Source organism: Rhinoderma darwinii, chromosome 10 (assembly GCF_050947455.1).
Source record: "Rhinoderma darwinii isolate aRhiDar2 chromosome 10, aRhiDar2.hap1, whole genome shotgun sequence".
NCBI lineage: Eukaryota > Metazoa > Chordata > Amphibia > Anura > Rhinodermatidae > Rhinoderma > Rhinoderma darwinii.
This window is the reverse complement of record NC_134696.1, coordinates 104408380-104423591: the sequence shown is the minus strand read 5'-3', so window position 1 is coordinate 104423591 and position 15212 is coordinate 104408380. Positions and strand designations below refer to the sequence as shown.

At 48.2% G+C, this 15212-nt stretch overlaps 2 protein-coding genes across 3 annotated transcripts; both read right to left on the bottom strand.

The window, feature by feature from the left end:
* Positions 1-535: 535 nt before the first annotated feature.
* Positions 536-5645, bottom strand: LOC142662326 (agmatinase, mitochondrial-like). Its single transcript, XM_075840503.1, has 7 exons — positions 5233-5645; positions 4409-4611; positions 4208-4256; positions 3625-3820; positions 1903-2082; positions 1161-1245; positions 536-966 (listed from the first exon to the last, which is right to left on the bottom strand). The coding sequence occupies exons 1-7, from the start codon at positions 5526-5528 to the stop codon at positions 893-895; spliced, it is 1083 nt and encodes a 360-aa protein (XP_075696618.1). The 5' UTR covers positions 5529-5645; the 3' UTR covers positions 536-892.
* Positions 5646-6316: 671 nt separating this feature from the next.
* LOC142661665 (agmatinase, mitochondrial-like) lies at positions 6317-13399 on the bottom strand. Of its 2 annotated transcripts, none has more exons than XM_075839085.1 (7): positions 12939-13399; positions 9984-10186; positions 9783-9831; positions 9220-9415; positions 8748-8927; positions 8022-8106; positions 6317-7827 (listed from the first exon to the last, which is right to left on the bottom strand). In XM_075839085.1, exons 1-7 carry the CDS (start codon positions 13277-13279, stop codon positions 7754-7756), a joined length of 1128 nt encoding a protein of 375 aa, XP_075695200.1. In that variant the 5' UTR covers positions 13280-13399; the 3' UTR covers positions 6317-7753. The 2 variants fall into 2 exon arrangements, with proteins under 2 accessions (XP_075695200.1, XP_075695201.1); XM_075839086.1 differs by having other exon boundaries at positions 12984-13396.
* Positions 13400-15212: the final 1813 nt, after the last annotated feature.

Genomic DNA, 15212 nt, shown 5'->3' with positions numbered 1-15212 from the left:
CGGCGCTGTGCCTGAGTAAACAATGAAGACTTCTCACCTGATGGGTGCTCACTGGGCTGTAGCTGTGATGCCTATGAATATTTACAGGGGTGGACATGTCCTTTAAGACCAATCAGGTGCCAGGTTATAGTAGTCACAGGACTAAGAAGAAATCAGGCAGAGTATACGATGGTGAAGTCCCAATTTGTGGACTTTTTAGAGATACATTAAGACTCAGCCGACCGCCTCCGTACCCAATACTGCAAGGATCACAGTGATCGGGGGTGATCCGACTGATCCTCAGCATGAAGGGGCTGCAGAGGTGGTTGAACGCTGCCACTCCTGACCATTCACTTGGCACGGTGTTTAATTTCCCTGTTGGGGGGGGGAGGGGGAAACACCCAGTGAAGGATCCCTTTGCTCTTGTGATCACTGGGGGCCCCTGAGGTCGGATCTCCTCTGATCACATTACATCCTTGAGATACGGCATAACATAATACAGTCTTAACGAGTAATCTATTAAAGGGGTAACACCCCAGCCCTGGCGGCAGAAACATTATGGGTTGATTTAGGTTTAATGAAATAAAGTGATAATCACTCAATGTCAAGATCAATAAAAGGGGCAGGGCCCTGACAACCTCTCGGTTACTGCCATATGAGAATGAATAAATGGGGCCGCAGTGTCCGTGTCTGACTGGATCTCTGCAACAGCTGCATAGGGAGCCTGCAAAGTGAGTTGGTTCGTTGGATGGAGTTCCCCTTTAAATTGTCTCCTGCGGATTATAGCTGCAGTTCTGTGGGTCAGGAATAATGGGTAGAAATATAAGGGACTAGTGACTGCTGGAAATTACTAAATTTGTGTCTTCTCCATGGTTCAGGAGTAGCGCCCCCTGCTGCTCGTCTTCTGTCGTGATTAGTAGGTCTGGACTCCGGGCAGCGCACACAACATTTCAAACAACAAGTTGGCAGCCGTCAGCGCAGTGTTACCTGGGAAAACGGATAAAACTGATCATTTATATCATGGAATAGACCGCCCGACTATGTGCACAACTCACTGCTGCCACCTGGTGGTTCAGTCTGCGTATTGATTATGCTCTGCTGCCGTGCATTGTGGGAGATGTAGTGTTTGCTCAGGTTATTAACATGTCATCTCTCTCTTTATACGATCATTTATCACTCACCTGATTGATCGTACACTGGCGCCACTTCAACTAGGTCGCAACCCACGAGATTCAAGCCGCGACTGCCTCTGATAATCTCCAGGGCCTAATTACAAGACCGAGACATATCAGATAGTCCGTTACTGCCCTGTGACCGGTCATTCTTAGTTGCTGCTTATATTGTGTCTGTTCCCTGCCACAAAGCATCATGGTCCAGGCTGCTCTTCTACCACTACCTCATGCTTTACACTGCAGCTTCCATTAGGGAACCTCCTTATCAGTGACTTCAGAGTAGCCGCATTGCCTATTGCAGTCTGACATACCCCAAATCCACCTCCCATCTCCTCACAGGCTCAAGCTTTTGGTTTATTTATCCCTCATGCTTTACCCTGCAGCTCTGCTCACTTATTCTAGCTTAGCTACATTGTCTATTGGAGTATGAGATTCAGCTCTTGTCTCATCACGGACTCGGGTTGCTGTTCTAACTAACTCCCCCATGGTTTACACTGCAGCGCTGCTTGTTTATGGTGGCGGCTGTATATAAGCCCAGGTTTAGCAGGAAGTCCGTGCACGGAGAGACGATTTCTATTACAGCAAGGACAGAATAATTATAAACTACAAGAATCTAAGCAATGAGGGGAGGAGCATCCATCAGGAGGAGGGGCTTTAATAAAGGGGAGGGGCCTGTAGAGCAGGTTTAGTCGTCCCATTGCTGAATTCCTAGAAATAATCAGAACTAACAATTCCACAGACCGCGTCCTACCTGGTGTGTCGTCAGGCCGCCGACCTCCGGGGTCCCTGTTCCGGGGGCAAATGACGGGTCAATTCCATCAATATCAAAACTGAGGTAGACCGGCTTGTCCCCCATTTGCTGTCTCACTTCTGTCATGAGCGGAACCAGAGACTTAAACCAGCAATCCTCAGCAAGAACCAACCGGAAACCCTGCAAGGTACAGGAGTCCGATGATGTCATCAGAGACAATGCGAGAGGATCCAATCACAGTCATGTGCAACTCAACTCTGCAAATACATCGTCTTATACTCCAGTCACAGCCAAAGCTGCATTTACAATACTCCCTGACTTCATTTCATTCTGCCGGCTCAGTGGCTGATTTGCACTCTGGAATATGTAGGGAACATTTATATTTAACCCGTTAGTGACCGCCCATTAGTATTTTTACGCCAGCCGCTAACGGGCTTTATTCCGATGCAGTAGCCTCTCTCTCCCCCCCCCCCCTGTGGAGATCCTGTAGTGTCTTTTGTAGGAACAACCCCTTTAATGGCAGAGCGTGGAGATACCTCCCTGATCTGCCGTAGTGTTCAGTGGTGTCGCGCTGTATTAGCCATAGCGGCAGCTAGCGGAGCCTCCGGCCATGGTGGGGGCCCGTGCCGGCGGGCGACACAGGCCCCCTCATGCCTGGGGCCCCATAGCAGCCGCTACGCCACTGGTACCGGTGTCTTCTATGGCAGCCGGGGGGAGGGGCCTAATAACCCTCCCCATCCCCCACCACAGGTCTGCCTCTAGTTAATGCCTGCCAGGCCATGACAGGTGCTTAATATATACAGACAGGTAATAATTATTGCAGTGTATTATGAGGCTGCGTTCACACGGGGCAGATACACTGCGTAAAAGCGCACAGCGTATCGGCCCTGTCTATCGCAGGGAATTCTGGGTGAAAAACTGCAGCACTAAGGCGGGCCTGCCAGCAGATGACATCATCCCAGGAGACCGCGGCCTGTGATTGGCTGCAGCAGCGGTCATATGAGACGAAGCGTCATCCCAGGAGGATGAAACTCAGACTCTTAGGCAAGTTCAAAATTGTATTTATTTATTTGTTTCTGAGTTCCGTTTTTGGCGGCGGGATGGCTGCGAATCCGCCGGAAAAAACGGAACTGCTATTTGATGCTGGATTTATATCCCCATTGAATTCAACGGAGAAATCCCGCAACATATAAGCAGCGTTTACGTAAAGACAATTGACACGATGCCGAATTAATTTCTGAGCGGTCTATTGTTCCTACTGCGGCCGGGAAACCCTGTCATGTGAATAGCGCCTAACAAAATGCTTTATTACGGGGAGAAAAAAAAAAAAAAAAAGTTACACATTTGGTATCGCTGCGTCCGTAAGGACCCCGACTATAAAGTGATTACATTATTTAACCCACGCGGCGAACGCCATAAAAAACTGCAAGAATTGCTGTTTTCTGTGCATCCTGCCTTAAAAATGAAATGTGATGAAAACTGATCAAAAAGTGGCATCTACTCCGCAATGATACCAATAAAAACTACAAGTCGTCCTGCAAAAGAAAAGCCCCCCCATACAGCCGCATCGGCTGAAAAATAAAAAAGTTATAGCTCTTGGAATGTGACGATGGAAAAACGTAAAAAATAGCTCGGTCATTAAGGGGTTAAAGGTGACATTCTGATTTACGGCTCCGGCGCGGTGTGACGAGTCTATGGGATATTGTAAAGTTCACCTCTCACCTGCTCCCTGCAGAACTTGTAGGGGTCCGGGCTGTAGGAGGAACCGCGGATCCCGATCTGCACAACCCGCGTACAGTCCAGGAGACCCTCATCCACGCAGCGTCTGAACGGGGTGCCGTGATGGATCTTCTCCCCCAGCGCCTGATCCCCAGTGTCTGTGTGAGCGTCCACGTGAATCAAGCCAACAGGCCCGTGTCTGAAACGCAAGGAAGACTTCTACTCATGAGGGTTTGTTACAATTGTATCCAATCTAAACAACCCCCCTGGACTCCAGACTGATACATTGTAACAAATCAGAACAGGAGAGAGATTTGTGTTGCTGATGTGTTTAGAGGATTGTCGAGATTGGATGCAACTGTAACAAACAGTCAGCTGTGAGAAGTATTAGGACAAGATGGCTTATCAGTCTCTGATTGTAAAGAAGAATGTTCCCATTCACTGACAGCAAGCAGACATTTTGGAAATCGTGAGGATTTGAAACACAAAGTATATTAGAAAGTTGTAGCACTTTATACAGTGGGTCGGCCCGGCTTAATTATATTCTAGATATTTACAGCTACGGCAGCAGAGGGGGGTCACTTACTTTTCAGCCACAGCCTGCAGGATGGGGTAAGTGATGGTGTGGTCTCCACCTACACAAAAGAAAACAGCGATATAGTAATCCGAGGCGAGGACAATCCGTACAGCGCTGCGGAATATGTCAGCGCCATCTAAATGAATCAAGAACCCCCATCATCCGCATAAAACGTCTGTAACGAAGCCTCTACATACAGAAGAGCGTTACCCAGTGTCAGAGGCGAACACCCGGCCGCCATGATCTTCTGATAGGCTTCTCGTATCCTCCGGCAGCTGTCCGTCAGGTTATAGAGATTGACGTTGACGTCTCCAATATCAGCGACCATCAGTGAGTTATATGGCGCCGCCCTAGTGGTGATATTATATCTCCGCACCATGGACGATTCTGCTCTGATGTGACGTGGTCCAAACCTAGTAAATAACGAAATTCTGTATCGTGAAAATAGTGACGTGTATCAGACAGTATCACACATGGTAGGATTAGATACACAGCTCAGCAGACAGTATCACACATGATCGGATTGGATACACGGCTCAGCAGACTGTATCACACATGATAGGATTAGATACACGGCTCAGCAGACTGTATCACACATGATAGGATTAGATACACGGCTCAGCAGACAGTATCACACATGATAGGATTAGATACACGGCTCAGCAGACAGTATCACACATGATAGGATTAGATACACGGCTCAGCAGACAGTATCACACATGATAGGATTAGATACAGCGGGGCAGCAGACAGTATCACACATGATAGGATTAGATACACTGGCTCAGCAGACAGTATCACACGATAGGATTAGATACACAGCTCTGCAGACAGTATCACACATGATAGGATTAGATACACGGCTCAGCAGACAGTATCACACATGATAGGATTAGATACACGGCTCAGCAGACAGTATCACACATGATAGGATTAGATACACAGCAGACAGTATCACTCTGGTCCCCCCATAGCTGCAGCTTTGTTACAGTGTTACTGCCTGTAGATGTGACATTTCTCTGCTGTGTCCTTGCCTTGCTCCGGGTCGGTTTGAGGTTCCTGTATCCAGGGGGACCCCGATAAACGCCGCGTGCAGCCCCTCCGCAGACTCCTGGTAGGGCAGGCGCATCATGGTGCAGATTCCGGCCGGACGAGCCACTTCTTCAGCGCTGAGGGGCACGTTATACCCGGAGCCCGACATCCTGCGCTCAGGAGGGGACTGGAGCTTTCTGCTCCCACAGACCACCAGGGACCCCAGAACTGAGCGGGTGAGCGGGCCAAACAGGGGCCCCCGGGAGACGGCTCCGCAGGCGGAGAACACGTTAGACATGACGAGAGACACCTCCGAGCTCAAAGTGCGGCTGTCACTTGTCCCGGCGGCTGAACCTGCGGCTGTCACTTGTCCCGGCAGCTGACACCCCTCCCCCTCCCTTCAACACCTGACACCACCAGCCCAGGCCAACAACTACAGAGAAACACGTGATACAGTGACAGCGCCCCCTGCTGGGAGAATTTACACGTTATAAGGCCCCGTTCACACATTTTGGACTTGACACGCAGAAATCCTCATCAAATCTGCAAAATGTGTACATGGACTTGTCCATGCAGAATAGATCACAGGAGTCGTAGTCTCGCTGCTCTTGCAGAATGTAATATTGTTCTGTAGAGGGTCCCCCAAAGCTTTTTCCTGGGTCTTGCACACTAACCCCCCCCCCCCCTTGTTCCCTAATAATTCTTTACATATGAGGCTACTTGAATATTACATATACGGCTCCTTTAACCATTGTCAATCACTTGTCGCTGCCTGAAAACTGCACTCATGTTAATTACTGCCACCAAGTGGACAGCTTGAGTACTGCAGTCATAAATAAGTGCGGAGACTGGAGCTGCAGTGATGGGGGGCTCATTTCTGTTAGGTTTAGTGAGTCTACTTTAGTCTTGGGTATGCGGTGGGCTCTTCATAGTCCTTTAGGGGACACCCTGTCCATTTTTCTTTCCGTCCATATGGCACTACGCATGTGTCCGTCTCGCAAGCTCCATGGTATGAAGAGGTTGTCTGGCATTGTTGCATTGCACGATATTTTCCTACTCCTAAAGCACTGAAATGGTTAAACTGCCTTGTGCTGAGATCTTTATTTTTTACAGAAAAAAATTAAATAAATCTAGAAAAAAAACAAACAAGGAAATGTAAAATTCTGTCCGGACGATCAGTTTGCACTTTTTTTTTTTGTAGGAAGAAAATAACAGAGCTGCAGTACCAGGTACAGCCACTAGCAAACGTATGGCGCTGTGCCTGAGTAAACAATGAAGAGGATCGCTACAGTCGGCTGATCGGTGGGGGTGCAGGGACTCCAATTCCCACCAGTCTGATATCGATGGTGTCTCCTAGTCCCAGAAAACCCTATTAAATGGAAAACTCCGGGCAAAACAGATACAATGGGAGATTTATTAATAATGTCCTAAATTTAGAGGTGACAGGCAGAAACTGCGCCAAACTTAGCGGTAAATGCTTAGTAAATCTCTGCCGTTGTGTTATACTGTGTGCGGCGCATGAGTCCGGAATCCCCTCTATGACGTCATTGCCTCCCCGTGACATGCTCCCTGATGGGTGCTCGCTGGGGCCTCTGCTGAGTAATGCATTCTGTATGACCTTCACAATTAAAGGGCCAGTACACCTTATGTGGCGTTTCCTGCTCTAGGATTTAAAAACAAACCCCGGTGGCCACGTTGCAGCTTTGTTAGGGGTCCAGTATTTCGATCACAGAGGATCTGGTTTCCTGTTATTTGGGCTGTAGCTGTGATGCCTATGAATATTTACAGGGGTGGACACGTCCTTTAAGACCAATCAGGTGCCAGGTTATAGTAGTCACAGGACTAGGAAGAAATCAGGCAGAGTAGACGATGGTGAGTCCCAATTTGTGGACTTTTTAGAGATACATTAAGACTCAGCCAACCGCCTCCGTACCCAATACTGCAAGGATCACAGTGATCGGGGGTGATCCGACTGATCCTCAGCATGAAGGGGCTGCAGAGGTGGTTGAACGCTGCCACTCCTGACCATTCACTTGGCTCGGTCTTGGGGGGAGGGAGTAACATCCAGTGAAGGATCCCTTTGCTCTTGTGATCACTGGGGGCCCCTGAGGTCGGATCGCCTCTGATCACATTACATCCTTGAGATACGGCATAACATCATAATAATAATAATAATACTACAGTCTTGACGAGTAAAACCCCAGCCCTGGCGGCAGAAACGTTATGGGTTGATTTAGGTTTAATGAAATAAGTGATGATCTTGACATTAAGTGATTAATAAAAGGGGCGGGGCTCTGACAACCTCCATTACTACCATATGAGAATGAATAAATGGGGCCGCAGTGTCCGTGTCTGACTGGATCTCTGCAACAGCTGCATAGGGAGCCTGCAAAGTGAGTTGGCTCATTGGGTGGAGTTCCCCTTTAAATTGTCTCCTGCAGATTACAGCTGCAGTTCTGTGGGTCAGGAATAATGGGTATAAATATAAACACAGCGCCCCCTGCTGCTCGTCTTCTGTCGTGATTAGTAGGTCTGGACTCCGGGCAGCGCACACAACATTTCAAACAACAAGTTGGCAGCCGTCAGCGCAGTGTTACCTGGGAAAACGGATAAAACGGATCATTTATATCATGGAATAGACCGCCCAACTAGGTGCACAACTCACTGCTGCCACCTGGTGGTTCAGTCTGCGTATCGATTATGCTCTGCTGCCGTGCATTGTGGGAGATGTAGTGTTTGCTCAGGTTATTAACAAGTCATCTCTCTCTTTATACGATAATTTATCACTCACCTGATTGATCGTACACTGGCGCCACTTCAACTAGGTCGCAACCCACGAGATTCAAGCCGCGACTGCCTCTGATAATCTCCAGGGCCTAATTACAAGACCGAGACATATCAGATAGTCCGTTACTGCCCTGTGACCGGTCATTCTTAGTTGCTGCTTATATTGTGTCTGTTCCCTGCCACAAAGCATCATGGTCCAGGCTGCTCTTCTACCCCTACCTCATGCTTTACACTGCAGCTTCCATTAGGGAACCTCCTGATCAGTGACTTCAGAGTAGCCGCATTGCCTATTGCAGTATGAGGTACCCCAAATCCACCTCCCATCTCCTCACAGGCGCAAGCTTTTGGTTTGTTTATCCCTCATGCTTTACCCTGCAGCTCTGCTCCATTATTCTCACTTAGCTATTGGAGTATGAGATCCAGCTCTAGTCTCATAGGCTCAGGTTGCTGAACTAACTCCCCCATGGTTTACACTGCAGCGCTGCTTGTTTATGGTGGCGGCTGTATATAAGCCCAGGTTTAGCAGGAAGTCCGTGCACGGAGAGACGATTTCTATTACAGCAAGGACAGAATAATTATAAACTACAAGAAACTAAACAATGAGGGGAGGAGCATCCATCAGGAGGAGGGGCTTTAATAAAGGGGAGGGGCCTGTAGAGCAGGTTTAGTCGTCCCATTGCTGAATTCCTAGAAATCATCAGAACTAACAATTCCACGGACCGCGTCCTACCTGGTGTGTCGTCAGGCCGCCGAGCTCCGGGGCCCCTGTACCGGGGGCAAATGACGGGTCAATTCCATCAATATCAAAACTGAGGTAGACCGGCTTGTCCCCCATTTGCTGTCTCACTTCTGTCATGAGCGGAACCAGAGACTTAAACCAGCAATCCTCAGCAAGAACCAACCGGAAACCCTGCAAGGTACAGGAGTCCGATGATGTCATCAGAGACAATGCTAGAGGATCCAATCACAGTCATGTGCAACTCAACTGCAAATACATCAGGTCTTATACTCCAGTCACAGCCAGAGCTGCATTTACAATCATCCCTGACTTCATTTCATTCTGCCGGCTCAGTGGCTGATTTGCACTCTGGAATACGTAGGTTAAATTTTACTGGAACATTTATATTTAAAGGTGACATTGTGATTTACGGCTCCGGCGCGGTGTGACGAGTCTAGGGGATATTGTAAAGTTCACCTCTCACCTGCTCCCTGCAGAACTTGTAGGGGTCCGGGCTGTAGGAGGAACCGCGGATCCCGATCTGCACAACCCGCGTACAGTCCAGGAGACCCTCATCCACGCAGCGTCTGAACGGGGTGCCGTGATGGATCTTCTCCCCCAGCGCCTGATCCCCAGTGTCTGTGTGAGCGTCCACGTGAATCAAGCCAACAGGCCCGTGTCTGAAACGCAAGGAAGACTTCTACTCATGAGGGTTTGTTACAATTGTATCCAATCTAAACAACCCCCCTGGACTCCAGACTGATACATTGTAACAAATCAGAACAGGAGAGAGATTTGTGCTGCTGATGTGTTTAGAGGATTGTCTAGACTGGATGCAACTGTAACAAACTTTAAGCTGTGAGAAGTATTAAGTCTCTGATTGTAAAGAATGTTCCCATTCACTGACAGCAAGCAGACATTTTGGAAATCGTGAGGATTTGAAACACAAAGTATATTAGAAAGTTGTAGCACTTTATACAGTGGGTCGGCCCGGCTTAATTATATTCTAGATATTTACAGCTACGGCAGCAGAGGGGGGTCACTTACTTTTCAGCCACAGCCTGCAGGATGGGGTAAGTGATGGTGTGGTCTCCACCTACACAAAAGAAAACAGCGATATAGTAATCCGAGGCGAAGACAATCCGTACAGCGCTGCGGAATATGTCAGCGCCATCTAAATGAATCAAGAACCCCCATCATCCGCATAAAACTTCTGTAACGAAGCCTCTACATACAGAAGAGCGTTACCCAGTGTCAGAGGCGAACACCCGGCCGCCATGATCTTCTGATAGGCTTCTCGTATCCTCCGGCAGCTGTCCGTCAGGTTATAGAGATTGACGTTGACGTCTCCAATATCAGCGACCATCAGTGAGTTATATGGCGCCGCCCTAGTGGTGATATTATATCTCCGCACCATGGACGATTCTGCTCTGATGTGACGTGGTCCAAACCTAGTAGATAACGAAATTCTGTATCATGAAAATAGTGACGTGTATCAGACTGTATCACACATGATAGGATTAGATACACAGCTCAGCAGACAGTATCACACATGATAGGATTAGATACATGGCTCAGCAGACAGTATCACACATGGTAGGATTAGATACACCGCTCAGCAGACAGTATCACACATGATAGGATTAGATACCAAGCTCAGCAGACAGTATCACACATGATAGGATTAGATACACGGCTCAGCAGACAGTATCACACATGGTGGGATTAGATACACGGCTCAGCAGACAGTATCACACATGATAGGATTAGATACACGGCTCAGCAGACAGTATCATACATGATAGGATTAGATACAGCGGCTCAGCAGACAGTATCACACATGGTAGGATTAGAAACACAGCTCAGCAGACAGTATCACACATGATAGGATTAGATACACAGCTCAGCAGACAGTATCACACATGATAGGATTATAGGATTAGATACACAGCTCAGCAGACAGTATCACACATGATAGGATTAGATACAGCGGGGCAGCAGCCAGTATCACACATGATAGGATTAGATACACGGCTCAGCGGACAGTATCACACATGATAGGATTAGATACACGGCTCAGCAGACAGTATCACACATGACAGGATTAGATACAGCGGCTCAGCAGACAGTATCACACATGATAGGATTAGATACACGGCTCAGCAGACAGTATCACACATGACAGGATTAGATACACGGCTCAGCAGACAATATCACACATGATAGGATTAGATACACAGCTCAGCAGACAGTATCACACATGATAGGATTAGATACACAGCTCAGCAGACAGTATCACACATGATAGGATTAGATACACAGCTCAGCAGACAGCATCACACATGATAGGATTAGATACACAGCTCAGCAGACAGTATCACACATGATAGGATTAGATACACAGCTCAGCAGACAGTATCACACGATAGGATTAGATACACGGCTCAGCAGACAGTATCACACATGATAGGATTAGATACACAGCCCAGCAGACAGTATCACACAGGATAGGATTAGATACACAGCTCAGCAGACATTATCACACAAGATAGGATTAGATACACAGCTCAGCAGACAGTATCACACGATAGGATTAGATACACGGCTCAGCAGACAGTATCACACATGACAGGATTAGATACACGGCTCAGCAGACAATATCACACATGATAGGATTAGATACACGGCTCAGCAGACATTATCACACAAGATAGGATTAGATACACAGCTCAGCAGACAGTATCACACATGATAGGATTAGATACACGGCTCAGCAGACAGTATCACACATGACAGGATTAGATACACGGCTCAGCAGACAGTATCACACATGATAGGATTAGATACACGGCTCAGCAGACATTATCACACAAGATAGGATTAGATACACAGCTCAGCAGACAGTATCACACGATAGGATTAGATACACGGCTCAGCAGACAGTATCACACATGACAGGATTAGATACACGGCTCAGCAGACAATATCACACATGATAGGATTAGATACACGGCTCAGCAGACATTATCACACAAGATAGGATTAGATACACAGCTCAGCAGACAGTATCACACATGATAGGATTAGATACACGGCTCAGCAGACAGTATCACACATGACAGGATTAGATACACGGCTCAGCAGACAGTATCACACATGATAGGATTAGATACACAGCTCAGCAGACAGTATCACACAGGATAGGATTAGATACACAGCTCAGCAGACAGTATCACACATGATAGGATTAGATACACAGCTCAGCAGACTGTATCACACAGGATAGGATTAGATACACAGCTCAGCAGACAGTATCACACAGGATAGGATTAGATACACAGCTCAGCAGACAGTATCACACACACGATAGGATTAGATACACGGCTCAGCAGACAGTATCACACACGATAGGATTAGATACACAGCTCAGCAGACAGTATCACACATGGTGGGATTAGATACAGTGGTTCAGCAGGCAGTATCACACATGATAGGATTAGATACAGTGGCTCAGTAGACAGTATCACACATGATAGGATTAGATACAGTGGCTCAGCAGGCAGTATCACACACGACAGGATTAGATACACAGCTCAGCAGGCAGTATCACACATGATAGGATTAGATACAGAGCTCAGCAGACAGTATCACACATGATAGGATTAGATACAGAGCTCAGCAGACAGTATCACACATGATAGGATTAGATACACGGCTCAGCAGACAGTATCACACATGATAGGATTAGATACAGCGACTCAGCAGACAGTATCACACATGATAGGATTAGATACACGGCTCAGCGGACAGTATCACACATGATAGGATTAGATACACGGCTCAGCAGACAGTATCACACATGACAGGATTAGATACAGCGGCTCAGCAGACAGTATCACACATGATAGGATTAGATACACAGCTCAGTAGACAGTATCACACATGATCAGATTAGATACACAGCTCAGCAGACAGTATCACACATGATAGGATTAGATACAGCAGACAGTATCACACGATAGGATTAGATACACAGCTCTGCAGACAGTATCACACATGATAGGATTAGATACACGGCTCAGCAGACAGTATCACACATGATAGGATTAGATACACGGCTCAGCAGACAGTATCACACATGATAGGATTAGATACACAGCAGACAGTATCACTCTGGTCCCCCCATAGCTGCAGCTTTGTTACAGTGTTACTTCCTGTAGATGTGACATTTCTCTGCTGTGTCCTTGCCTTGCTCCGGGCCGGTTTGAGGTTCCTGTATCCAGGGGGACCCCGATAAACGCCGCGTGCAGCCCCTCCGCAGACTCCTGGTAGGGCAGGCGCATCATGGTGCAGATTCCGGCCGGACGAGCCACTTCTTCAGCGCTGAGGGGCACGTTATACCCGGAGCCCGACATCCTGCGCTCAGGAGGGGACTGGAGCTTTCTGCTCCCACAGACCACCAGGGACCCCAGAACTGAGCGGGTGAGCGGGCCAAACAGGGGCCCCCGGGAGACGGCTCCGCAGGCGGAGAACACGTTAGACATGACGAGAGACACCTCCGAGCTCAAAGTGCGGCTGTCACTTGTCCCGGCGGCTGAACCTGCGGCTGTCACTTGTCCCGGCAGCTGACACCTCTCCCCACCCCCGACCAACAGCTACTACAGATAAACACGTGATGCCGAGTGATAGCGCCCCCTGCTGGGAGTATTGATACATTGTAAGGCCACATTCACACATTTTGGATTTGACACTCAGAAATACCCATCAAAACTCTGCCAACCTTCCGCCTCCCAATCACGTGACTAAACCTCGTGCGGATCCGCGGCGCATCAACTGCATAATCAAAAGGAACCGCCTCGGCTTTCTTCTGCGGATCACCCTGAAAGGGCATGGCCACACGTGGCGGATTTCCTCCGCAACTGTCCGCATCGATGCCGCACAGAATCTGCGTTGCAGATTCTGCGGCGGATCTGCCTAAAATGTGCAGTAAATTGATGCGGACTAGCTGCTGCAGACTGCGGGAAAAGTGCTTCCCTTCTCCCTATCAGTGCAGGATAGAGAGAAGGGACAGCACTTTCCCTAGTGAAAGTAAACGATTTTCATACTTACCGGCCGTTGTCTTGGTGACGCGTCCCTCTTTCGGCATCCGGCCCGACCTCCCTGGATGACGCTCCAGTCCATGTGACCGCTGCAGCCTGTGCTTGGCCTGTGATTGGCTGCAGCCGTCACTTAGACTGAAACGTCATCCTGGGAGGCCGGACTGGAGACAGACGCAGGGAGTTCTCGGTAAGTATGAACTTCTATTTTTTTTGACAGGTTGCTGTATATTGGGATCGGTAGTCACTGTCCCGGGTGCAGAAACAGTTACTGCCGATCGCTTAACTCTTTCAGCACCCTGGACAGTGACTATTTACAGACGTCTCCTAGCAACGCTCCCGTCATTACGGGAGCCCCATTGACTTCCTCAGTCTGGCTGTAGACCTAGAAATACATAGGTCCAGCCAGAATGAAGAAATGTCAAGTTAAAAAAGCAAGACGTATCCGCAGCACACATAACATGTGCATGACAGCTGCGGACTTCATTGCGGAAATTAGAATCTCCATTGAAGTCAATGGAGAAATTCCGCCATGAGTCCGCCACTGCTCCGCAACAGACAGAGCATGCTGCGGACACCAAATTCCACACCGCAGCCTATGCTCCGCAGCAGAATTGTCCGCAACGTGCAAACGAACCCAACCACAAAGCTGTGGAAGGCAATGGAGAAAATGCAGCGGACTGGCCGCAGCGGAATTCCAGAGCAATTCTGCCATGTCTGAACGCGCCCTTAAGGCTGTGTTCACACTGAGTTTTTTTGCACAGTGGTTTGACAAAAACTCGCCAAAACACTCGTCGAGGCGTTTTTATTCCAGTTCCTGACTGATTGAAATGGGGTTTTGGAGGCGGAAACCGCCTCAAGATAGGTCACGTCGCTTCTTTTTACCGTGACGTGGTTTTTCTGCTCGCGGTAAAAAAAGTTGAAATCAATGGGAGGCATTTTTTGGGAGGTTTTTGCAGAGCGGTTTCCGCTTCAAAAAAACTCGTCAGAAAAATCAGTGTGAACAGGGCCTAAGGGTTTGTGCAAAGAATCTCTTTTCCGACATAATGGAGGCGTTTTACGCCTCAATTACGCCTGAAAAGACGGCTCCAATACGTCGGCAAACATCTGCCCATTACTTGCAATGGGTCTTACGATATTCTGTGCAGACGAGCTGTCATTTTACGCGTCACTGTCACAATACGGCGCGTAAAATGACGGCTCGTCCGAAGAAGTGCAGGACACTTTTTGGGACGTTTTTGGAGCCGTTTTCTCATAGACTATTGAAAACAGCTCCAAAAAACACGAGTTGCTCAAAAAACGTCTGAAAATCAGGAGCGGTTTGCCCTTGAAAACAGCTCCGTATAACATACCTTAATAATACACAGGCAAATCCGTTACA